Here is a 27,619-nt window from a genome sequence, read left to right on the forward strand (position 1 = left end):
AAATTAGGAAACAGACTAGGGGCTATGATAAATCAAATAGCCTCTACTATCAAAGGTTGAAGAGGGAAGATAATACATAAATATAACTGTAGCATAAACCAGAAGGTACCCCAAGAACTACCAATAACACATTACTGAGAAACTGCTTTCTGTTAAGAGAAAAGTACAAAACGAAGAAACCCAGGATAATTTTATGATGAATGTGATACTGAGATATGGACTAGGAGGAAAAAAAAAAAAAAACTAGGTAGACTCTGGTCTTGTAGAAATTAGAATGAGGGGGCTGAGGTAGATGGCTCAGAGGGTAAAGTGCTTACCACACATGCATGAAGACCAAAGTTCAGATCCCCAGCACCCAAGTTAAAGCTAGACAGGACAGTGCATGTCTGTAGTGGTAGTATTGGAGGGCAGAAATATGTGAATCACTGGGCAGTCAGCCTAGCCAAAATGGCGAGTTTAGGGTTCAGTGCAATACCCTGTCTCAAAAAATAAGGTGGTTAGCACAGAGGAAGACACCCCATGTCAATCTCTGACCTCTGCCTACACATACATGGATAAGAGCACCTGCACATACACACAAACATGCATCACACACCCAAGACAGAGAGGGATATGGAAGGAAGTGAAGGGAGGGAAGAACGGAAAGCAAAGAATATTTTACATTTGTATTTACTGAGTTGAACTGGAAGGTCTTTTTAGATTTATTATTGTATATGTGTGTATATATACATGTGTGTGTGTATATATATATATAAATAAAATGGAGGAGGGAGGAGGTGTGCCATGGCACATGTTTAGAGATCAAAGGGCAACTCTGTGGAGTAGGTTCTCTCCTTCCACCTTTACATGGGTTCCAGAGACTGAACTCAGGTCCTCAGGCTTGTATCACTGGGTTGCAAGCTCTTTTACTCCTCATTTCAACAGCCTTTTAGAAGGTCTGTCTTGGAAATAAAGTAACTACTTTGAGAGGCAAAGCATAATTACAGAAGTGCTTTTAAAGATTAATTTAGCAGTATGTATGACAAATTTGAGAAGTGGGGTGATTAGAAATAGAAAAGCAGCAATCTGAGCTAGGAAAAGGTGATGAGATGGACTCAAGAATAAGGCCTTTCTACTCTCACACGAGTAAAAAATAATTTATTGCCAGGTAATTAATGTAGCATACGTGTAGGGAAAAATCTCAAGGCATGAAAATTGTATGTTACTAAATCTATAACCTAGGAAATTATCTCCACTTAACAGAAAAGATGCTGAGAGTTTTAAGACTTACAAACATATCTCTAAACAATCTATTGGAATGCTTTTCAGATTACCCTAGTCTAGACAGATATCCATTAAATTTTCAGGTGTTTGCTCCTGAGTCTCTCCTGGAAAGTTTGAGGTTTTGAAGTTTTTTTTTAAGACAAGGTCTCATACTGTAGCCCATCCTGCTCTGAAACATACTATGTAGTCCAAAGTGGCCTCAAACTTGTGATTCTCGTGCCTCAGCCTCTCAAGTGCTGGTATTACAGGTGTGAACCACAATGTTTAGCAGAAACATTTTGTTGAGTAAAGCATTGCTGATAAATTAGTAAGAGTAAATGTAAATGTAGAAACACCAAAGTAAAATTAAACCACTACTTCACAAATTCTTAACACAGCATTTTAAAAAAAGATGGAGGTCAGTGCTGAAGTGCATAGACAGGAAGACAGAAGTAGCTACTCATTTCTCAATATTGTCAGGCTGTCACTTAAAGAGTTTATATCTGAAATGAAAGGCTCATGTTTTGCTTATTTGGTCCCCCAGCTAGTAGGGCTACTGGAGAGGCTGTGAAGTTTTAGGAGGCTGGGAGTAACTAGTGGAAATAGGTCACTGGGGTGAGCTTCTCTGAAGGTTATACCTACCCCCTGGCTTTGGTTTTGTCATTTCCTTCCTGGTGCTGTGATATGAAGAGCCTCAGCCACATGTTTTTGCCAGTGTGATTTCCTCACCACGATTGGCTAAAAATCTCCAAAACCACAAACCAAAATAAATCTTTCCTCCTTGTGGTGGTTTGAATGAAAAATGTCCTCCACAGACTCACGTACTTGAACATTCAATGGTGCTGGTTGTGGAGTCTCAGAAGTCAGTCACTGGGGGAGGGCTTTGAACATTTTTAGCCTTGTTCTACTTCTAGCTTGCACTCTTTCTGCCTGTAGTTGAAGATGTGATCTCTCAGGTTCCTGCTCCTGTCACCTGCTAGCATACCTCCTCTACCATTATGGACTCTTGTTCTGGAGAGGTGAGCCAAAGAAACCTCTTTCCTCCATAACTCATGGTGTTTTATCAAAGTAAAGTTAATACACCCCCTTAAATTGCTTACATAGGTATTTTATTCACAGCTATGCAAGAGTAACTGTGCTGAATAGCTTCAGTTCTCAATTTGACACACTTGAGAAGAAGGAACCTAAACTGAAGCATTACCTACATTGGATTGGCCTGTGACCATGTTGGTGAGGCATTTTCAAAATTGCTAATTGATGTGGGAGGGCCCAGTCCATTGTAGGCGGTGCCACCCCTGGGCAGGTGGTTTTAGGTTGCATAAGAAAGCAAGATGAGCACAGAACAGAGGGGCAAACTAGTAAGCAGTGGACCACCACGCTGTTTCAGTTCCTATTTCCAGATCTCTGCCTGGACGTCCCTCAAAGATGCATCCTGCCCTAAAAGAGTATCATATATTTTCTACTTCAATGCTATATACCTTTGTTTAGGGCAGGTGGTATAGGGATTACTGATGATTGAGCTAAGGGCCTTGTGCTTGACATGCTAAGAAAGCCTTCTACCATTGAGCTACATCATCAGTCTTGCTAAATTGCCTAGACTAGCCCTGAACTTGAAATCCTGCCTCAACCTTTCAGGGAGTTGGGATTACAGATGTGTGGCACCAACAGGTTGGTGTGTACCTTCTGAAGTGTTGACCACAGAGGTCCAAAAATTTGGTTTGTAGTAAAAGAGAAATGTAGCTCTCCAAATTTCATTTAGAACAAACTGAATTTAAATGGAATGTAAGAATTTTCTCAGGATAAGTATTTCTTTCGACAAACAATATTCCAATACTTTTACCTTTCTTGAGTCAAATATATGACTATTTCATATCACTCATGAATATAGAAATAAAATCCTTACTCTGAAAAAAATTTAAGCAAATCACTTTTGTATGTACAGACTTTTTATCAACACACTATATGCTATTATAAAGTTTGCTTACTTGAAAAAACACACACACACACACACACACAACTCAGAATACATAAGTGGCCATTCACTTAAAAGCTAGCAACTAAAATCCAAGGTATAAACCAAAATGATTCTTAAAAGGCATTTTAATAAAAGGTGGAAGCAGCTCAAACATCCACTGAAAGATGGATAAACCAAATATGCTATACACACACAGCAAAATGTTAGGCAATTTTAAACAGGAAAATTTGACATTATAAGACATATGAACCTTACTATGTAGCTCAAACTGGCCATGAATTTGGGATCCTTCTGTTTCAACCTCCCAAGTGCTAGGAATACAAGCATATACATGCCCAACAAGACCAAATTTTAAAAATAAATTTAATGTTACTAAATTTTATGTTACTAAAATAGAATTAAAGAAATTGTTCCTATCAGTCAGGATTCTACATATTAGAATAGTATCTAGAGAGACTAGTAGTTGACTGGATGGATACTAAACATTCTTTGTAAGGAACTTGAAAAATTTATGACTTTCAACTGTTTTCAAATGAGTAATGGAGGGGCTGGAGAGATCGCTCAGTGGTTAAGAACACTGACTGTTCTTACAGAAGACCCAGGTTAGAATCTCAGCACCCACATGGCAACTAACAACTGTCCATAACTCCAGTTCCAGGGGATCCAACAGCCTCTTCTGTCCTCCGCGGGCACTGCATGACATAGGTGCACTTACCTACATGCAGGCAATACATGCATACAAATATAAATAATAAAATATTTTTTAAAAAATTAAAGCAATCATCACTTCAAAAATAATTTTAGAGGTTGGGAATTTAGCTCAGTGGTAGGGTGCTTGACTAGCAAGCGCAAAGCCCTGGGTTCGGTCCTCAGCTCTGGGAAAAAAAAAAAAAAAAAAAAACGAAAAAAACAAAAAAAAAAAGACAAAATAACAACAACAAAAAAAGACCAAAAAAAAAACCCACGAAAGAAAAAAACAAAGCAACAAAAATAATTTTATCCAGTTTTTAAAATGTCAAAATGCAGTGTTAAGTATGTAAGACACTGGCAAACAGAATGAGCAGAGAATTTCATACTATACTTACACATCTAGTCCCTCTGTGAGTTCTCCTAATCTAATACATACATTTAAACATGAACATGCATATAAAACTCTTATGTCAGAAATTAGTGCTTTACTAACACTTTCGAAAGAGCTTTTCTTTCCAAGTCATTTTAGTTATAACATAAAATACTTACTGAGCTGCTCCTTCCCTGAGAAGATTATCATTATTAAGCAGTAACCGAACATCTGCAACACAAATATTGTTTTCTGTATTATTATTTTCTGTTTGAAGGCTGCAAAGGATATAGTTTGTTTTAGTTACATATTAAACCATTGCCCAGACAATACAAGCAAGATCAAAATATTACTCTAATGACCAAAACAGCCACAAATATGCACTATGATATTTAAAAAGAAAAAAAAAAAGATCTTGGTTAGGTAATGGAATAGAGAAATTAAAAAACAAAAAAACAAAACTTGCCATTTTCAACCCTACCAGTTGCTGCAGCCAGACTATACTGTATCTCCAAATAACTAAAGTGAAGCTAATCTTTATCAGAAAGATGGCATGGTAAGATTGCCAGAAGATACTTAGAACTATGCTTCTTAATTTGACAACAACTTCCATCAGTTTCAAACGAGTTAGCTCTATGGAAAATGTAATTAAACAGGCAGCAGTTTGTGAGCAGTCTAGGGACAGGCTGTTAGTTCTTTAGCAATCATGTTCAAGAAACACATAAACACCTGCACTTTTTACTGTTTTCACTTTGATTCTTAATTCTGTCCTAATTTTAGACTCAGTTCCAACTTATTTATTTGTTACCTATTGATCATTAAGTTGCTTTTAGTTAGAGTATTTTATCACAGCAACAAGAAAAGTAATTAATATAGGATTCACATTCTTTTAGGATTTTCCTGATTTTAAAAAATACACATTGCGGGGCTGGAGAGATGGCTCAGTGGTTAAGAGCACTGACTGTTCTTGTAGAGGACCCAGGTTCGATTCCCAGCACCCACATGGCGGCTACGAACCATCTTTAACTCTAGTTCCAGGGGAATCCGACACCCTCTTCTGACCTCTGCAGCACTGCATGAGACAGGTGCACTTACCTACATGCAGACAATACATTCATACACATAAAATAAAATAATAAATATTAAAAACAAATACACATTGCATGTAATCCAAAAACAGTATGCAACCAACTTCTCTCAGAATTATAATTTATTAAAGCCAGCCACGATGACATTTGTGCTTGTAATCCAGCACTCAGGATTGGTAAAAGAAAAATCAAAAGTTCAAGGCTAGCCTGAGCTACTGTGAGCTCAACCTCAGTCAGTTTGAGCTACATGAGACCCTTTCTCAAAAAAAAAAAAAAAAAAAAAAAAAACAACCAACCACAGAAAGAGGAACCATAATTTCTTCTAGACTCTCTGATTCCACAAAAGTTTCAGAGCTACTTATTTTAGTGCAGTTTTAACACTATCAACTTAAATTACATGTCAAATATGAATCTAAGGAAAGGAGGTTATCTTCTTTAATCCTCTTACTAGCAATATACTAATGAAAATTTAAGTATAGAAACTAAATATTAAAACAGAAGTTGAAAGACAAATGACCACATATTCTCTCTCGTATCTGAACCCTAGCTTTGAAGTTTTAGATTTGTATGTTTAACTTGGAGTGTCTGCAGAGGTCAGAAAACGAGAAAAGGCCCATGAGGTGGAGGAGAGGGTAGAAGAAACGTGCTATGAATGAAGAGGGGGATACACTGGGGGCTAAAGGGGATGGAGAGTAGGAGAAGGTGGGTTAACCAAAATTAAGGATTTATTGAAAAAGCCTTATAGAAACCCACTACTTTGTAAGCTAATTAAAATTATATTTAAGGTGCTAGAGAGATGGCTCAGCAGTTAAGAGCACTGGCTGCTCTTGCAGAGAACCTGGGTTTGATTCCCAGCACTCACAGAGTAGCTAACAACTGTCTGTAACTTGAATTCCAGGGGAATACAATGCCATCTTCTGACCTCCACAAGCAATATACAACACATGTGCACTTACATGCATGCAGGCAATATATTCATACACATAAAATAATATTAAAAAAATATATATATATATAAGAAGAAAACAACAGAGATTAAACAGAGGTACCCTGAATGGGTGGACATGCTGCTCCCAGAAGGACATGGGTTATTAAATAAAAATCTCAGCACCAGATATAGGATATATCCCTAAGAGTTATTTGTCGGGGAGGTCCCAGGAGCCCACTAAAAAACAAAGGCCTTTGACTCTTGGTTCCCCATAGTAAATAAATTAAAGACACCATACACTTCAGTTTCAGGAAATAGAGAAACCAAGCTTCTGCCCTACTGGCTAGCTTTCATAGTGAAGACATTATGCTGGTAGAAAAAAAGACATCAATAGTCTCACCCAGTACTGGACCCTGCATGCTATCACACCAACCTCTAGACAAGATATACCCACTACTGCAACATTAGCATGATTGCTGTGGGGTTAACCAACTGCTTTCTGATTCAATTTCAAACCTCCTCCACAGATGGGAATTCATGCTGAGTACTGTCAACCTGGTCCAAAGCCTATGGCTAGGGAGGTCAGAGGCCTTAAGGAAGCATTTGGTAAATGCTCTAGTTTTTACCCTACCTTTTAAATATTTATGTTTATACCCATAGATGCATGCTACTCTCAAAATGCTGAGAATAAGTGGCTGTGAGTGCTTGGCCCTAAATGGGACATCTGTATCAACCCTGCCAACAACCCCTACAAGGCTTAAGAGACTGAAGAAGGGGTGGAAAGAATGTAAGAACCATAGGACAAGGAGAAATGATGTGAAATTATGTCTTCTGGACATGACATGGCTGTTGTACTCACAAACTTATGGCAGCTGTGGCTTATATAAGATCAAGTCAGTCAATGGTTTCATTATGGATTGGGGGGGGGTCTCCCTACCCCTAGCTAAGGAGCCATTAGCAAGCTGATGGCTGCTGGAGGAGGGGCAGCTAATTTTCTTTGGGGGTGTGGTCACTGGTAGTTTGCTTATGCTACAGTGGATGGCCCAACACTAGCATCCATATTCATAGGGATAATCAGACTCAGTGGGTCATTTAGAAAAAAAGGATATGAAGTTGGGAAGAGGATCTGTTGGGGTTTGGGAGGTTGGAGAGGAAAATGGAATGGGTATGATCAAAATACATAGCATACATGCAAGAAATTCTCAAAGAATAAAATTATATAAAAAAAGAAGTAAACATTATAGCTAAGCATCACAAATACTTTGGAATTCTTTTCATCACTCTGTATTTACTACCCAACATATTCTTAAATAACAGAACTATTTTAATTTCCAGATTCTTTTTATTGATACAGAATTTTCCATTTTTCCTCTAACTGTAGCTCAGTGGTTAAGTTTCAAAATACATGTAATAAAAATTGCCATATTAATTAACTGGATCTACTAAACCATGTATTATAGTTTATGGTTGATTAACAGATTTTTCAAGAGTAATTTTAAGTTTATACAATTTGTGTCTCTATTTTTAGCTTTTTAAGCAAATCTTTTCTAAGGTGAAGAGTCCATTATATTATATGACCAAAACTATGATTATACATCACTATATTTAGTAAACTTGAGTACAATTGTTTTTTAAAAAGCTGAAGTATGTGTGTACATTTGACTTTAAGACAGTGGTGGCAAAATGTAAAGGAAAAATAATCCATTTATAGTACTTATAGGAACATACTACTATTAACTGGAAAAAAAATGTTTGGGAAGAGATTGCTACAAGGCATTTTCTTGGTGATTCTTTTGAGACAAGGTCTCTCTGTAGCCCCACCTGATCTGGAATTTGTTATGGAGACCAGGCAGGCCTCCATCTCACAGAGATCCATTTGCCTCTGCCTCCTGAGTGCTGGGATTAAAGGCATGAACCACCATGTTTGGTGCCTTGGTGATTCTTTCAATCCTGTTTCCATAGTACCAAGAGAGCTTTACAGCAACCAGCAAACCACTTTAGATTTCTGGGCCATGGGCAACTAAAAAGGTTTGCCAAAAGACAGGCATGCTGTGAAATGTAATGAGTAATAAATGGTTTTAACATGTGCTGTTTTTCCATAATGAAAATGCTTTGTTATTGGCTGTTCATATCTAATAAGGTTTTCTTGAAAATTTTAAAGTATACACCTATAATCCCAGCAGCTCAAGAGGTGGAAGTAGGAGGCAGGGGCAGGTAAGTTTGAAGCCAGCCTAGTCTACATATCAAGTACATATCCAGGCCAGCCAGGGATATATAGTGAGACATAGTTTTTATGTCTCAAAAAAAAAAAAAAACCTCCCCCAAAGAAACAGAAACAAAAAGAAAATACTGGCACTTCCAAAACCCATGTAGTAAAAATGACTTGTTTTTTTACAACTAAGTGTTCTACTGAAGAAAGAACCACTATATGTGCTTAGAATTTTAAAACAATTTATCAAAAAGAAGCTTCTTTCTCCAGATAAGGAAATATACCATTCAGTAAGTAGAATAAAACTTTTCCTTTTAAATGTGTGATTAACTCATTAGAACAGCCTATCTAACAAGTACATGGTATCCTGCCATTACAAAACTAAGTTGACAAAAATCTTCGTTGTAATTTGTAAAAGCACTTATTTTCTGCACACATTCCTTATTTTAGTACTTTTAATTTTTTAAGAAATAGGACAGTTGGGGGGGGAGACAATTTTAATGTTGTACATATATCATCGGCCCACAAGATGGTTCCATGGTACAAGCCTGACTTAGCTAAGTTTGATCCTCAGAACTCACAGTGGAAGAGAGTGTTAACTCTGGGAAGTAGTCCTCCTAACCTGCCCCCACACATACACATCATTATAAACAAAACAATTTTTAAGTACTTTTAATACTCACCATTAAAAACCTCATTAAATTCTCCAGGAGGGGCATGAATGATGAATTTCGCTGCTATACGTACCTACAATAGAAATGAAAATATAAATATCACAGAATACATCTCTGTTAAAATAACAAAAAAACCCATTTCAATTTTACAAAATTTTAAAGTTCTACTGAAAATGACTTCAAAGACCATGACATCGCCTCACTCAAACATTGCTTGCTACTGCTGTTAATCATTTAACATAATTACAACATAAAGGCTAAATACAGATAAATAACTTAGAACAATTAAAGCTGTCTTAGAAGATTGAAAACTGTCTACAAATAAACATTTTCTTATAATTTTATGTTTTAAGTGAAGAAATTAAAAATTCCATGTGTGGAAAAAAGAGACATAATTAGGTACATTGATGACAACGGATGTACTCAAAACTAGATGTTCAAACAATAAAATGCACACAAACATTCCAAAATACAGAATACTCTGAAATACTTCTTGCCCCAAAGCATTTACAACATTTATACAGGGTACAGACCTTTATTAGTAAATTACCTATCCCAAACACATAAAGTACTCTAAGACTTAACAACCATCATACGGTTGAAAAATGGAGAGTGGTACCATCTCAAGCCTAGAAATCCTTGTAGCAAAGGAGAAGACACCAACGGTTGCCAGGGGCTTATGGAAGGTGGGAAAAAAGGGAAAGGAAGAAATGAGGGAGTTTAGAGGGAGTAGGACATAATTATACTACATTTAGGCTTTAGTTATAGGTACATTCATTTATACATGTGTTACAGTCTTCAGGAAAGGCCAGGCATGGTAATGCATGCCTTTAATACCAGCACTTAGGAAGCAGATGCAGGTGGATCTCTGAGTTTGAGGTCAACCTGGTCTACATAGCAAATTCCAGGCTAGCTGGAGCTACATAGTGAGGTCTTCTCTTATTTAAGGGGAAAAAATTTTCTTCAAGAAAAGAGTGCTGTACTTTTATTGTATGCCCGTTTAAAAAATAAAATTATTTCTTCTAAAATGTTTAAGATTATTAAAAGGCACATTATGTATGCAAGATGTCCCTATCAAATTTCCTTCCAAATAGTTATGTTTATGCCCATCAATTAGTGCTGCTGTCAGTTCTAGTCAGAGCAGCTTCTTTTCTTGTACTGGTAACTATTACTGTAGAGCTTCACAACTGTTCAAAGTGCTGAGAAGTGAGCAGCTGTTAAACGCATAGCTCCATGTGAGACATCTGTATCACTCCTTCTAAGGCTCAGGGACACTGGAGACAAAGTATAAAAGTCAGAGGAAGGGGTAGTGCCTGTGGTTCACTGTCCTAGAGGATGCCTGGTTGCTGCACTCTTGAACTCTTCAGCGGCTGTGATTACCTGCTCAAGGGCTATGGAAGATTGGGATTGGGTCCATCACATAAGGGAGGATCTCACGAGGCCCTAACCCTCCTTAAGGATCTATATGTCTTTAATGGCTGCTAGAAGAGGAAGAGACATTTTCTTCAGTGGAGAAGCCACTGGTAAACTGTCCATATGACTCATATGTGCTCATGTAAGTGAAAGGGTTTTGGTGGCTCTAGAAGGCAGTGTGGTTTAGACACAGGCAAAGCAGAAGGAGCACGCTTCAAGTGGGAACAGCAGCTAGGAAAAACTTGTAGTGTGGAGATGTAAGGAAAGTACAGGACAATGTAGAAATTACTTGGATACTCGAAGGGATGCTTAGCTGTCCTGCACAACTGGATACCACTTTAGGATTCGGTGCATAAAAACAGCAGGGAGAATATGTATCCCTAGGCAGGTGGATGAGGAGACAACATTCACCTTCATAAAATGAGACAGATACCCACACACTCATTCCCTGGGGATATTTCCCATTCACCATTCCTAGGCTGGAAAACTAACTTAGCCAAGTACAGCTTGGGTGTAAGGAAGTGACCTTCCCTTGATGGTCATTTGCATCACAAGATGGAGTTCTTCCTCCTCAGGCTAGGAGGAGAAAGTCTAGATACCTTTGCAAAGCATCCAAGGCTCTCATGTCCTTGACCTAAATCCTGCCAAATTTAGCAACTGGGAGGTTACCACAGACACCATGCGCCTGGGTATGAGCCCTCTTAGTCAGAAGATACTTGCAAAACCTCCTCAGACCTACTCGTTAAAAAAAAAAAAACCACAAAAATATCAACTAATTTTATTTACATATTGAGATATAATGCACATAATCAAACACAGAGATCATAAGTGTACAGTGATATGTAAAAAGTTGTCAGAGAACGAGTGAATGGAGGAGGCGGCACCAGGACACAGATAAAACTCCATCAAAATAGGGTTTATTAGCAAAGGAACACACGGGACAGATTCCCTTCTGGGCAGGGAAAATGTCTGCCTGGGTCTTGAGCTGGGGGTCTTTTAAAAAGGGAGGGTTCTGCTTCCTGCAGAAGGCGGGAAGGTGTATTTTTTTTTAAAGGTGGGTGGGGGGAAGTAGGAGAGCGGGACTGTTAAAACCTATCCTCTTTAGAGATCAAAGGGGAAGCATGCTGTGTTGGCCAAAAAGTGGAGAAAAGTCTGCTTTTCTTGACTTCAAAGACCAAGGTGCTTATCAGCTAGGTTCCCTTTTCTCAGGAGCATGAGAAGTCCTTGGGATCCTGTTGGTGAGGGGGCAGGGCTACCTGAACCTTAACATACAGTTCAATGAGCTTTGATAAATGTGCACCTATGTAACCAATAACAACGGTCAAGCTGATATAGAAATCCATCACTTTAGAAACCTCCCCCCACAGGCACCCACTAATCTGAGTCTTAGGAGCACAAATTGGTGTGAAGACTTGATTTTTCTATCTGAGACCTAGCTGAAGTGCCTTCTCCCACAGCATCCATTTCCAAGCAGGATTACCAAGGACCTTCTTTGATCCATCTCTGTACCTTGTTCATCCATTTCTTGTCCTGAACTCACTCACAGAATTGGCTTAAAGGCTGTTTCCCTGTGAGCTCTTAGAGGGTAGAGATCACTGTTTGGGGTATCTTCTATCTTCAGCCTCTAGTATCATGTTCAGTTCAGTAAGTGATCCATAAATTGGCTGGTTAGATGGATTATGTTTCAAACAAATAATGGAACCTAATGCTTATTGAACACTAAAAATAATTATAACGTTTTTATAATGGAAAATCATTCCTAAGGCCTCAGCTTAGTAACACCTAAGGAACGCCAGTAACTATGTTTGGTAGGGCCAACATAATACACATAGATAAGATGACACAGCCACAGCCAAACATAATACACATAGATAAGATGACATGTATTATGAGAATTGGCTCTTGTAGTTATGGAGGCTTAAAAGTCTCAAAGTCTTACTAAACGGGAAGAAAGGAAACAGACTGAGGGGGGCATGGAGAATGGTACTAGAGAAGGTGAATCACCAACTTCCTGGTTTTCTCTCTCTCTGGAATTCTAAGCCAAAACAGACACTTAAGTTGCTTTTGATTATGGTGTTTATCATAGCAACAGAAAAGTAACTAATATAAATGTTGACCTGTAAATTAAGGAATAAGGAAAATAGGTACATTATAACTTTCTTTAAAGGCCAAGGGAATGGGGAACAGAGGACCATGCTGTGTGCTTGCTAAACCTATTGTGTTATCTATTAGATTATGTAAACTATCTTAACCTCTACCCTCTACCAGACAAAGAGCTGTTAGAAAGCATTAAAACCAAAGCCTTAGTTACTACGACTGCTAACAAATGAAAACTTGATAGCATGTGTGGTGGTTTGAAAGAGAATGTCCCCCATAGGCTCCAAGAATTTGGACATTTTGTCCCCAGTTGGTGGAGCTGTTTTGGGAAGTCTAAGAAGGTGTGGCTATGCTGGAGGAAGTAGGTCACTGGAGGTGGGCTTAGAGTTCTTAAGCCTTGCCAGATCTTGAGTTGCTCTCTTGCTTCCTGTGCCTGCTTGAAGATGTGAGAGCTTAGCTTCAGCTGCTCCTGCTCTTGCCACCATGCCTCCCTACCACGATGGATTCTTGCCCCTTGGAACCATAAGCTCAAATAAATTCTTCCTTCCATAAGTTGCTTTGGTCAGTGTTTCTATCACAACAACAGAAAAGTGACTAATACAGCATGTTAATAATCAAATATTTCTTTTGTAAATTTAAGAATTAAAGTATTTTTAATTCTTTAAGACATAATGCTATCTAGAAAACTGTCAAAATAAAAATATTAATACCAAGTAGAATACATACAGTATATTTAGTGATACAAATAACTAGTAGTTGAGTTTTAAAATTTTTGTTTCCAAAAACAGATATATACCATTTAGAATCTACCAGCTTTATTTTTAGTTTCTACCACGAAAGCAAAAGCGATTTCTATTTTTATCCTATGGGCATATTTGCCTCTTCTACTGCACTAGTAATCAAACCACAGCACAAGTCTTCTATTATATCCGAACTGAATGATGGGTCAAAAACAGTACCACTAAGGATCAGGAGGCCAAAGAAAAAAGGTAATATAAGTTAAAAAGAACATGTCTCAAACATAGAAGGATTTTCTGAAAATAATTAAATACATATTTCCTCCAGTTGCTATAGCACACAGGAAACTACCCTTTATTTACTCTTGGGAGTTGCAATCTGATTACAGCCTTTTGGAAAAGTTCAGTTAAGGTATCAGGCACATTCCTACTAGACTTTTATCTTTTTTTCCCCTTGTCTTTTTGAAGGAAGGTCTCCCTATAACCCCAGGTGGCCTGGAGCTTGCTATGTAGACCAGGCTGGTCTCAAGTCTGACAGAGATCCACCTGCCTCTGCCCCACAAGTGCTGGGATTCAAGGTATGTACTACCACATACAGCTCCAGACCTTTATCTTTAACCATCCTCTTCTTCCAACTGATATTTTTCAAAGTCTATTCCTATCCAGTCAGAGTAAAAATTAGGAAAGTTATTGCTTTTATAGCATTTCTAAATTATAACTCTGGATGAGAGAAGTTGGTTTTGTTGGCAAGAGTGGGTAGGTGTATTATCTCCATTGCTCAATGGCAGCTAAGGGTATAGTTCACAAGAGTACTTCACCTGGAAGCACAGAGGTTTTTTGTTTTGTTTTGTTTTGTTTTGTTAAAGGCTAACCTACTAAAGCAGCAAGGATCAATCTGAGCTAAAGCTGAAAGAACTGTAATTTTTCTATTGGTTCCAAACACTATTTTGTATGCCAAGCGTGGTGGCATGTGCCTTTAATCCAAGGCCTCAGGAGGTAGAGGCAGGTGGATCTCTGTGAGACTGAGGCCACCCTGGTTCACATCATGACTTCCATCCAGGTGGGCTGTGACTATGGAGATCCTGTTAAAAAGTAATCAACAAAAAGACCAGAAAAACAAACAAATAAAAAAACCAACAGAAAACCCCACTATTTTGTGTACAATATACACAAAACATGTTTCAAGTCTGCTGTTACTTCTTGTAGAAGAGTACACTGAAGTTGTTTACTCAAACACAAAAAGTGGCACAAAGTAATACCCAAAACATCAGTACATTACATAAGCACCAGAAAAAATAATTTCTGCCCACCCACTGTCTAAAATAACTCAAAAGTATAACATAAAAAAATTACTCAAAACTTTGTTGTGCTCTGTATTTACTAGGGTCTTTTGCAATTTTTAAATTAAAAAAAAAAAAACCAAAACATTATTATTTTTATTTTATGTGTATGAGTGTATTGCCAGCATGTATGTGAGTGCACCCATGCCATGCAATACCGTGGAGGTTAGAACAGGGCTTCAGATTCCCCTGGAACTGGAGTTAAGGACGGTTCATGGCCACCATGTGGATGCTGGGAATCGAACCCGGGTCCTCTGCAAGAGCAGTCAGTGCTCTTAACTGAGCCATCTCTCCAGCCCTCTTTTGTAATTTTAAATAAACAAGAAAACAGTACTGGACAATTCATGCAACAAGTCAAATTGTGATAGTAACAGACAGTGACCCAAGAAAAAATAAGATTCTATGAGTCTATACTGATATAAAGAAATGAGTGAACAAATAGGGGGAAACGGCAAAGTTCTTCACCATAGAGAATGCCAAGTAACAAAGGCAGAGACTGAAAAATCACTTTGGGTGACTACTGCAATAATTCTTACAGACAAAAATAATCAATGTATGCAAAAGTTAGTGAAAAACCATAAAACAGGATATATTTACATAGTTTGTAAGCATCTCTTTATGCAACCATTAAGAAGGCAGAACAGTAACTTTATATTGAGGAAATCTGCCATATACCACACCTTTACCAAATGATTAAGAGATCCAATATCTTCTTCTGGCCTCCATGGACACTATATACACATGATGCACTTACATACATGCAAGCAAAACACTCATGTGTGTAAAATAAAAACAAATAAATTTTAAAAAATTTAAATAGCCAGGGGAGATGGGGAGTACTGGGAGTAGAAAGGTCCAAATAGGGTGAGGGTTGGGGGAATAAGAGAGATGAAGGGATGGTGTGAAAGAATCAAAACAAAGGGAGTAATTAAAACCCACTTGAAAGCCTACTATCTGGTAACCCAATTATAATACAGAAAAGAGAGTTTGAGAAAGATACCCTCCAAGGACAGACAGTGCCAGTTCTATAAGTTATTAAACAAAACTTCAGTGCCTGATATGGGACATCTCCTTATGAGCTGTTGGTCAGGGAAGTCTGGAGACCCCAAAACAATACAGGGTCTTGCCATTCCTGGTTGCCCACCAGAACTAGTAGATAAGGTTCTACTGCTGAACATTTCACAAACTTTGAAGTAAGATGAAGCTGGAACTGAGCTGGAAGCTTCATCCCTGCCTGTAGCTTTCTTACTACCAGATAATGCTATGTAGGCTGCTGGTAGAGTTTATAAAGGCATCAACTGTCTTATCCAGTTTCAAATTCCATGAACTACAATACCAACCTGCCAGGCAAGATGTGCCTGCTGCAATAGTGGCATGACTATTATGGGAGTAACCAAATGCTCTCTGGTTGGATTTGAGGCCCACGTCACAGTGGAGTATTCATGATTCATGCCTAGCACTGTAAACCCAGTCAAAAATCCTTGTCTGTGGAGGTCTCAAGCTCTACAAAGGCACTTACTACTGTTGTGTAGCTAAACTGACATAGCCCCAAACTGCCTTCTAAATAATTTATTTTTCTATCCATACACAAATGCTACTGTCAGCTTTAATCAGAGAAGCTTCTCTTTGCAATGTGCAGGGGTAAATGCAGAGATTCACTGCTGCTCAGGTGCGAGAATAAGTGAAGGTTTACGACACAGGCCTAAACAGGACACACCCCCCCCCTTTAAGGCTCAGGGAACACTGATGAAGATGGGGTGGAAAAGAATGTAAGTGCCCAAAGATAGGGAGAAGGGCTGTGAAATGCCATCCTCTGGACATAACCATTGCAATCAAGATTTCTTTTTTTTTTTTTTAAGACTTCTTTTTTTTATTTTTTAATTTTTATTTGTTATTTTTTATGTGTTGAGTGTATTGCCCACATGTGTTTAAGTACACCTGTGTTGTGCAATGCCTGTGGAGGTCAGAAGAAGTCCCCTGGAACTGGAATTACGGATGGTTGCTAGCCATCGTTTGAGTGCTGGGAATCAAACCCAGGTCCTCTGCAAAAGCAGTCAGTGCTCTTAACTGCTGAGCCATCTCTCCAGTCCCACAATCAAAACTTCAAAGCATCTGCAGTTGCCTCCACTGGGCCTGTACAAGACCGGGCCTGTCAACACCCAAACAGAGATCAGAGAGAGGCTCACAGGGCCCTACCTTTCTACTCCACAAGAGGGAATGTATGCCTTCTACTGTAAACCCGCTCAAAAACCTAAAGCTGAGGAAGTCTTAGGTTGTAAGAGAACCTACTACTGTTGTTTAGATAAACTGGCACAGCATCAAACATCTTTCTATGTTTGTATATTCAAAGGCTACTCTCAGCCTTCATCAGAGAAGCTTCTCTTTACAATGACCAGAGATAAATAAATGTAAAGACCAGGACTATTCAAGATACTGGAAATAAAGGATGGATGAAGATTCTGCCCTAAATAATACATCTGTACCACCCACTTAAGGCTCAGGGAACACTGCACGAGAGTGAAAAGAATGCAAGAGCTGGAAGAAAGGGAGAAGGGCTATGAAATGCCATCTTCTAAGCACAACACTGCCACAGCAATCATGAAATCACAGCAGTTGTGTGTACTGCCATTGGCCCCATGCTAGTCAAGCCCACCTAACAGCTACAGATAGAGAAGGGGCTCACAGGGCCTTATGTCTTACTATTGGCAACTAATGGATTCCAGAAGAGGGGAGGTATAGTATCCAGTTCTGTACCCACTATGCTCTAATAGTTCCAAAGCCAAGGTTACACAGGTGGCCTTAGTTAAACTCTGTGGGACACAGAACAACAAAAGTCATGAATATGGGGAAAAATTTTATAAGGAAAAAGGGGGTCTGGCAGGAATGGAATGAAAATGGGGGTGGGATAACAAAGCAGTATATGAAATCACAGAACAAAATTTATCAATAAAAATAAAATATAGCTAAGTTTCCAAGCCCTCTTCTAAAATCCTCAAAACCTACCACAGATTTAAGCTGGGAATAGAGAGAAAAATCAGAAAGTAATCCTGCCTATATATCACTGTATCTGGATGCATGGAATGGTGCCTGACAAACAGCAAACCCCTTCTTTTTAAAAATATTTTATTATTATCTTTTATGTGTATGAGTGTATTGCCTGCGTGTATGTAAGTGCACCCATGTAAGTGCACCATGCAATGCCGTGGAGGTCAGAAGAGGGCTTTGGATTCCCCTGGAACTGGAGTTAATGATGGTTCGTAGCCTCCATGTGGGTGCTGGGAATTGAACCTGGGTCTTCTGCAAGAGCAGTCAGTGCTCTTAACAGCTGAGCCATCTCTACAGCCCCCCCTTTAAAAAATATTTTATTATTTTTATTTTATGTATATGAGTGTACTGCCTGCATGTAAGTGCACCTGTGAGGTGCAATGCCCAAAGAGGTCAGAAGAAGGCATTGGATTCCCTGGAACTGGAGTTACAGATATTTGTCAGCTGCCATGTGGGTGCTGGGAATTGAACCTGGGTCCTCTGCAGGAACAGTGTTTTTAACCTCTGAGCCATCTCTCCAACCACAGCAAACCCTTTCTTACTTAATGACTAGCAACACACATAAGAATCCAGTTACCTGTACCCTATATTTGGCACTTAGTAGTTACTTTGTGTTGAATAAATCAATTAGCCATAACCAACTCTTGTTTAGAATGGCCAGATATTACTGTTTAAATATGGAATGTCCCACACAGGCTTGTGTACTAGAGGTTGTCAGCTGATGGGCTTTGGGGAAGTAACTGGATTGTTAGGGTTAATCAGTAGATTAATCTCATGGATTCATAATATAATGGTATTACTGGGAGATGGGGACAGTGCCTCGCAGGAAGAAGCACATCATGGGCTCTTGCAGAGGACCCAGGTTCAAGTCCCAGCGCCCACATGGTGGCTAACAACCGTCCGTAACTCCAGTTCCAAGGGAATCTGACACCTTTTTCTGACCTCCTTGGGCACTGCACGACACAGGTGCACTTACATACATGCAGGCAATACACTCATATACATAAAACAAAAATTATAAATAAAAATATTAAAAAAGCAAATCACTAGGAGGGCAGATATAGGGACTGTACTTTGCGCTATCCCCTTTTGCATTTCCTGTTCTCTGCCCCCTCTCTGCCATGATGGAAGTGAGTAGCTTCTGCCACATGCACCCAGCCTTATGATGCTCTGGCTCACCACAGGCCCAGAATCAATAAAGCCAAGAACTCTGAACTGAAACCTCTAAAAATCATTAGTTAAAATGAATCCTTTTTAGTTGTTTTGTCAGGCATTATGCCAAAGAGATGGGAAAATAAATACTACTGGAAAAAGTAGTATTTCAACAAAATGAACATTTTACAAGGTTTTACTCGTGCAATTCTGTATGTAGACTGTCAAATTTCAAGTAACATTAAAAATTGCCATAACTACTTGTGTTAATATAAAGCAGAAGTACAGTATAGGTGCTTCCTAAACTTTCTGCACTCATGACATCATTTTGTTTTGCCTTTTTGGGTTTGTTTTTTTGTTTTGTTTTGTTTTGTTTTTTTTGAAACAGGGTCTCCCTGTAGCCCCACCTGGCCTGGAACTCACTATGTAGAAGAGACTGGCAGAGATCTGCCTGCCTCTGCCTCCCCAGTGCTGGGATTAAAGGCTTGTGACACCATGCCCGAATCATGACATCTTTTTGCCCGAGAAATAACCATGCTGCTTCAGGTATATAGGTATATATAATAAAACAGTTATTCAAATCAAACGTTTATTGTAAATAAATCGTGTATGGATTTATCTTAAAACTCTGGGGCTAGAAAAATGGCTCAGCAGTTCAGAGTAAATTACAAAGATCTGAGTTTACTCACAGTAGCACCCACATGGCAGCTAACAATCGTAACCCCAGTTCCAGGGGATCCAATGCCTTCTTCTGGCCTCCATGGGTACTATAGGCACATCATGCACATACACAAACAGGCAAAACACCTATACACAGAAAATAAATAAAAGTACAACTCTTTACTATTACTAAAGAAAAATGTGCATACTAATGAGATGGAAGTGCTTGTCTAGTTTTACATGAATTAAATCTTGACTGAATATTTGATATTGTAGGTCCTAGAAAATCACCAACCATATTTCAGAGCTGATCTTACAATCATCAATGTTGAGAACATTGCTTTCCCTAAATACACAGCACAAAATAGCAGAAGCATGTTTAGGGCCATTCCAGAAACTGTTGGAAAGTCTGTCCTAATCCCAAGCCAAAATCCATACTATACTTTATAAAACTTAAGTCAGCAACTCAAACACCAACTTTTAAAATAAAACAGTCTAGCACAATACAATCCAAGATATACCAAATCTGATATATGCTGAGGGAAGACAGAAGGTAAATATTAAGTCTACGAGTCTTGTAATTAAATCATTACATTCCTATTAAAGAGAAAAATATACATCCAGTAAAGACACTGTAATTTATAACATAAAACAATCTTGATTGAGCCAAGGTATTTCAGGACAACAGCTGTGAAGTGAGCATATTGTATGTTCAGAACCAAGACTATAATGAATGGACATGCTACAACACTGGCAAAGACTGCCCAACACCTCAGATGCATTACCCATTTGGTTTTAAATAAATTTTTGGTCACCTTGCACTCAGAAACCTTTTAATGTTGTCAGATTTTTCATGACTTAATTTTATAAATTCAGCTACATGATCCTCTCACACATGCTAGGTGAGCATTCTACCAACTGAGCTACATCCTCAGCTCCCAACCCACTGTTTAAGAAGTTGCTGCATAGTGTAATGCTGTAAGGTATGGTCTCTGGACCAGAGTGATCAGGATGGGTTTTCAGCTCTACTACTCAGTTATGTGTTTCTGGGTAAATACATAATAGTAATTACTACTATTGCAGTAAAAATAGTGAGTCTATGTGCTTCATGTAGCTATTTCCTTCAACTTGAAGCATTTCCTCCCAGAAAGCGGTTCATATGACTTGGGAAGGTAATGAACTTAAGAGGCTCAGGAAGCTCACTTCACAAGATTCCTCCCAGAGGTCATATAAAGAGTAAACAACTGTTTGAGAACAGGAGACTGCCTGAAAACTGGGTAGCAAGCACCACGGATAGGGCAGTGTTACCACGAATGCTGGGAGGCAAGTACTCAGTGCTACAGCTGTCTGAAGAGTCGCCCTTGTTCCTGTAAGTAACACCAATAAACTCACTGATTCACCAAGCTAGACTTGAATGGAACTATTTCTTTGAACTGTCAGCTGTACCCTACTTGGGCTGAACAGACATTTGTTCATGTTCTCTCCAGGAGAAGTCATGAAACAACACGCATTAATATTATTATTATACTCCTTTTTTGGGGGGGGTCTGTTAATACTGATTGATAGGGAGGGAGGGAGGGAGGGAGGGAACATGCTTGTGCAGCAAAGCACCTGTGGAGGTCAGAGGTCAGAAGACAACTTAAGGAGTCAGTTCTCTCCTTCCACAAAGTGGATTCTGGAGATCCAACTCAGGTTATCAGTCAAGCACCTTTAGTCACTGAGCCATCTCATCAGCCCTTAAAAATACTCTAATACAGACCTGACACTGCATGTTAGTTTCTTTGTACCCTACAGTGTAACAAGTATGGTTTATGTCCACTTCTATGTTGTTTGCAGTGCATTCATTTTCTATATATGAATACTCCTTCCCCTTCTACCAGACTATTCAAACACCAGCTGACAGGAACACAAGAGAAAAAAATTAGAATTCTAACTACATGGTGGCCTGTGTAGCTGAATTTTTACCAAAATCAACATAATCTCTATTGAAGTTTTTATATTTTTTAATTCCCATAACCTAAATTTAATTAACTTACTTATATACTACACTTATTTTGGTGCTGGCAACTGAATTCAGGGCCTCATGCATGCCAAGCACATATGCTGCCAATGAGTCCCCAGTCCATAAACATCCATTTTAAAATTTTTAAAAATTTACTTTTATGTGTATGAGTGTTTTGCCTGAGTGTATGTAAGTGTACCTGTGAGATGCAATGCCCATAGAGGGCAGAAGACGGCACTGGATCCCCTGGAACTGGAGTTAAAGACAGCTGTTCACCACTAAGTGGTGCTGGGAACCTAACCCAGGTCTCTGCAAGAGCACCCAGCGCTCTTAATTGCCGAGCCATCTCTCCAGTCCCTAAACCCCACTTTTTAAAAAGCAAAACTAAGGAAGAGGAAATATTAAAACTTTATAAATTCCCCTAACCATTAAATAAAAAATGTATTTCTGACAACTATTATTAGCCACTGTTATTCTTAATTTATGAGGAAAAAAAGGCAGTGATATAGAACTGAGATTTGAATGAAGTCTTCAGATGAAGTCCAATGACATTTATGGAACTACCTCCCAATGTAGCATAATCTTTCTATAACTCAAAAGACAGGCTGGGAACAAAAGAAATCTCTTGGTAGGTAATCTTACTCACTTCCATTGACTCTATTATCACAACCTCTTAAGACCAAGATTCATTTTTTCCCAACAATTATCTGTCCATTAGAAAACTGTCTCACCTAAACCTATTCCGGTTCTTGATAAACGTCTGGAAATCATTGCACATTCTTTCCTTTCTCCCACAGTAAATCATGGAATGCCTCCTGTTCAAATCCAATCCCCTTTTCTGACTCATTCCAGTGAGACCCAGCCACTCAGCTTCTAGGTTATTAAAAAAAGTTGTCCTGCCTCTAGTCTTATCCTTCTTCAAACACAAGTTTTCCACCATACCAGCAGACCATTATTTTTCAATACAAATTCTTAAGTTTCTTTCCTTAAAGTCATCAAATGGTTCCACTGCCAACAAAATAAAGTCAAATCCTCAATGTAACACACAAGGTTTGTTCTTCCAGGGTGGCAAATTTAGCTGAGAATACAAACTTTTAAAATAAGATTGTATGGACCTAGACTATAACTTCACTGCCTTCTATGAATTACCCCCCTTTTAAAAAAATATTTTATTATTTTTATTTTATGTGTACAAGTGTATTGCCTACATGTATGTGAGTGTACCCGTATCACGCAATGCTGCAGACATCAGAAGAGGGCTTCATTTTCCCCTGGAACTGGAGTTAAGGACGGTTTGTAGCTACCATGTGGGTGCTGGGAATCAGACCCAGGTCCTCTGCAAGTGCTCTTGACCACTGAGCCATCTCTCCAGGCCCTGAATTACCCTTCTTACAGAAAATGAGCTAAAATACATAGAAAAATGCTTGGCACACAGTAAGCACTTAAGAGAATAGCTACTACTTTTTTAATCCTTTCTGCTACTTTCTGGCTTCTCCAATCTGGCCATTTTTTTCTTGTCCTACATACATTTTGGGCTAGACCCTGACGACTGCAATCCTTCAAATTCTCTCAAAAACTTTTGTGTTTTGTCTCCATACCATGTGATACACATACATATTTGTGTGTGTGTGTGTGTGTATATATATATATATAAAATCTGTCTGGTCATCTTTTATGAATCTTGGGAGACTGCACACAGCAGCACAGTATCTTAAAACTTCACAAATTATCAGAAGAAATGTTCATATAAAAAGGGAAACTCAAATTATGTTATCAAAAACATCTTGAGATCTTGACATTGAAACTGCAGCTTTCTGCCACCTGTGTCATGAATGGCCCAATTGTAGTTCCCTAACTCTGCTTCCATGGAAGTCTAAACCAAGCAACTTTCCTTATCACAGGGAACAGACACACTTCCTGTCTATCTCTGAATAAGAGACTCAGGTTACCTTACAATCCATGTAATTATTTGAGCAAGACCATTACATCCTCTCTCCAAAACCAGGGTCACCCTACTTCAATACTGTAAAGCCTGACTCTCATAGCCCCTGCTTGCTCACTCCTCTTATGTAAGTGCAATCCTTGTGTGGCCCTGAATGGTGTGCTGTGCACCCTTTCCCCCTCTGAGCTATTATATACAAATAAATTAACTCCTGTACTTAACACAAAATTGAGCCCTCATCAAAATGGCTATAGCTACCTGACAAAAAAGAGAAAAAATCTTGAGCAAGTGAAAGAAATAAAGTATAAAAAGCAGACAATGTATGCTCACAGGAACACAAACATACATACCACCAAAAAATAATCACCTGGAACCATTAAATGTGAGGCAAACAGCTTTGTACTCTGAGTGGCTCAAGCATACACACTACATGGAAAACATCTATACCAAAAATGATTCATTGTTTATCTCTAATTCAAATGTTGCCAGGTAGCTGTATTTTATCTCAGAACACTACCTATAACCCATATTAAGTTCCACATGTTGGACACTATGACACACAGTTATTGCTTCTTTGATCAAGGAAGAAGACATGAAAGTAGAAATTTACCAACTATAGATGTCTTTAGAGTCACCTGGAAAGCTTCTGAAAAAAATAGATTCCAAAGCCCCATTCCACACCTACTAAATCAATTTCCAGAGAACTGGGACCTATAGTTTTAAGTCCTCTTTGTTGTTATTGTTTGATTTATTTATATTTTATGTGTATGAGTGTTACAACTACATTTTGTAACAAGTGCACCCATGTTGTACAGTGCCCATGGAGGACAGAAGAGGGTGCCAGATTCCCCTGAACTAGAGTTATGGATGGCTGTTAGCCACCATGTGGGTGCTGGGTTTCAAACCTGAATCTTCTGCAAGAACAACACTATTGCTCTCATCCACTGAGCTATTTCTCCAGCCCCTGTTGTTTTTTGTTGTTGTTGTTGGTTTTTTGAGACAGGTTCTTCCTGTGGCCGCAGCCAGTCTGAAACTTGCTATGTAGACCAGACTGGCCTCACAGAGATCTACCTGCCTCTGCCTCCTGAGTGCTGGGGATTAAAGGTGTGTGCCACCAAGGTTTAGAAGAGTTGCCCAAGTGATTCTGATGTTAAGACTCAAAAGTCATAAAGGACTGTATATGACAAATTTGAGGCATTCTGTTTTGGGGAGAGAGAATGTGTTTTACTTTATTACTGAGGAAATGTGACATCAAAAGTTCACTGCCTTAGAAACCAGTGGTAAAGTTTAAGGAATTATTATGCATTTTTCTACTTCAACTATAGGAATTATTTTGTTTCCCACAACTCTCTACATCTTGTTTATGCCTTATTGACCCCTACAAGTAAAATAATAGAAAGACTTCTGAATTTCATGCCACTTAAACAATTGATGGTCAAATGGTTATTACTACATGCCTATTAGGAGCTTATTTACTTTAAAATGAGTACACTTAAGGGAACGACTGCACTTTGGTAAATTTTCCTCAACAATTAGTTGAGACCATATGTGGTAAGAAACTTGGCACATACATAAAAGTTGTTTCTTGCCCCTTTCTCATCTCTGCAACACTGGGCGCACTGCTCTTTCTTCAAAGTCTCTTCCAGCTCTGACATGAGCACTCTGTGCTGGTTACATAACACTTCCATTTCACTCCTCATCTTTTGTGTGTCTCTCCTCCTCATATCCTTCAAATCAAAGTACAGGGTGAACATCCCTAGTCCCAAAGTCCAAAATAGTTTTTGAATACTGACATGACATGCACAATGGAAAATTCCATAGCATTTAATCCTGGCTAGCTAAATCTTCTAAAACTATATGGCAAAATTTAAGAATGAAAAATTTAGGCATAAATGATGGATAAATTTGTTTTCTCTCCCTACCTAAAGGCCTTTGAGAGGGAACTGACACTGATTCTAACCACTCCAACAGCTATCAAAATACCTGAAAGCAAATCCTGAATCCATATAGAGTCCAGCCTTGGAAGACAAAAGAAAACTGAGGAGGAACCCAATAGAACCCAATGGACTCCCATATGAACATTTGAAAATTGCCCTGTTCTGACTTTTTTCTGGTTCCCTGTCTAGAACTTGTAATGCTAATTACTCTTGCCTTTACTTCTTCACTTTTCTTAGGCACCGATAAGAGTTATGCAATTTGGGAGTCTTTTAGATAGACCCACTGAAGGGGTACTCTAATTGCCTCACTCTGTGTCCCTGTTCAGTATGGAAGAAGCCAGAGTGGTCGGCGTCCCTATTCCCTATTGGCAATTTGGGTAACCTTTTCAGAGGATGGCATGATAAGAATAGGAAGTAGGAATTGGCTAGGCAGTTAGGGTAAAAAGACCCCAAAGAAAAGTAGCCCGTTTCTTGGCTAAAACTCACAATGTCCTTGGGCCTCTTAGCAACATACACCACTCCAAAGGCCAAAAATGTCAAAAATATTTGGGAGCTTATACCTAATCCTTAAAAGATTTTAGGGTTTCCCTGTCAGAAGAGGGAATGTTAGACTAGCCAAAATCCCCATTTAAAAAAAAAAAAAAATCAAAGAAGAAAGAGTACATGAAGTTATCAGAAAAAAGTGATGGGGAGATATGGGAGGAGTTGGAGGGGAAGAAGTGGGCATGGATTTGATCAAAACACCTTCTATGCATGTATGAAATTCTCAATAAATTATTTATTTTAAATTTTTTTTAAATTAGGTATATTACAAATATGCAATATATATAGTTTATTTTATCATTATCACAAAAGTTTTATTATAAAAATTAAAATTCATAAAAACACATAAAACATCACCAGACCATATATGGTGCCATTTGAAGTCAACATCAATGTAAACAAATGTAAAGATGCAGTATTAAATCATAACTGCATAAAATTAGCAGGACACTGTGGTAACTTTGAGGCCATCCCTTTTTTTTTTGATATACTGTCTTACTATGTATCCCTGGTTGGCCTGGAACTCACAGAGATTTGCCTGCCTTTGCCTCTTGAGTGCTGGGATTGCAGAAGGCCTTTATTTATGTGTAAGTACACCGCTACATGGTAGAACCTCAGTTCACTTGATCAGGTCAACCTGGAAGGAACAGAGTCTGGATGAGTAATACAAAAAAAAAAAAAGGCACGTGCCACCACCCCCTAAGCCATCTCTTGATATGGCAGTGAACTCAGTATTGCCGGCTTCCGTTTCTGTCAGTTACCTTTCTCATTGCTGTGATAAACACCAGGCAGAAGCAACAGAAGGAAGGATTATCTGGCTCATGGTTTGAGTGTTTAGTCCATCATGGCCCCAACAGCTGAATGGGCTTTGTCCATGGTGGCAGAAGGTTTTGGCACAACTTACATCGTAGCAAATCAGAAAGCAGGGAGGTCAGGCTGGAAGTGAAACCAGGCTATGTTCCTTCCCGAGTGGCTCATCTCCATTAGCCCTATCTCTCACCCCAAAGGGGCCTCCTTCACAAAGCACGACCATTTGCATACCAAGGTGTAAACAGATAAGCCTGGAACTGGAGAACATTACACATGCAAACCACGGGACCACTAAAAAGGCCAAGTGACGCTAATCATCTCTTCTTCAGCCCTTCATTTCTTCAATAAAGTACACATGGCTGTAAGAAGCCATCTCTCAAGATTCTCAAACCAGCTCCCACTTGTATAATAAGTGTAATATATTAAATATGTATTAGTGGGTATAATATCCATAGACTTCTACCCAACATTAGGCTACTAAGCAGTTAAGTTTTCGGGAGTCAACTATTGCACATTTAGGAAAGTAAATTAATACATCCGATTATGGAGTGCAGTATGGAGTTTCCTTAAAAAACTAAAAGCACAACTATAACAGGCTGCAGCAACGCCATCATTTATTATTACTATCATATGTATAATGTATGGCTGTGTATGGGTGGGTGGGGGACTATGTGCCATGGCACTGTGTGCATTTTCAATCAGGGCTAAGTTAGGAAAATAAAATTAATCATTTGTGTTTAAAAAAGGAAAAATTTAGGCATGCCT

At 38.7% G+C, this 27,619-nt stretch overlaps 1 protein-coding gene across 1 annotated transcript in view; it reads right to left on the reverse strand.

Annotated features, from left to right (window-relative positions):
- Positions 1-27,619, reverse strand: part of Capza2 (capping actin protein of muscle Z-line subunit alpha 2) — a 48,003-nt gene that overhangs the window by 15,067 nt on the left and 5,317 nt on the right. The window contains exons 2-3 of the mRNA XM_008837268.3: positions 9,186-9,249; positions 4,457-4,508 (exon numbers count right to left, since the gene is read on the reverse strand). Coding sequence (XP_008835490.1) covers positions 4,457-4,508; positions 9,186-9,249 — 116 coding nt within the window. The remainder of the gene's footprint in view (positions 1-4,456; positions 4,509-9,185; positions 9,250-27,619) is intronic.

Source organism: Nannospalax galili, unplaced genomic scaffold (genome assembly GCF_000622305.1).
Source record: "Nannospalax galili isolate Female #2095 unplaced genomic scaffold, S.galili_v1.0 scaffold171, whole genome shotgun sequence".
NCBI classification, from domain to species: Eukaryota; Metazoa; Chordata; class Mammalia; order Rodentia; family Spalacidae; genus Nannospalax; species Nannospalax galili.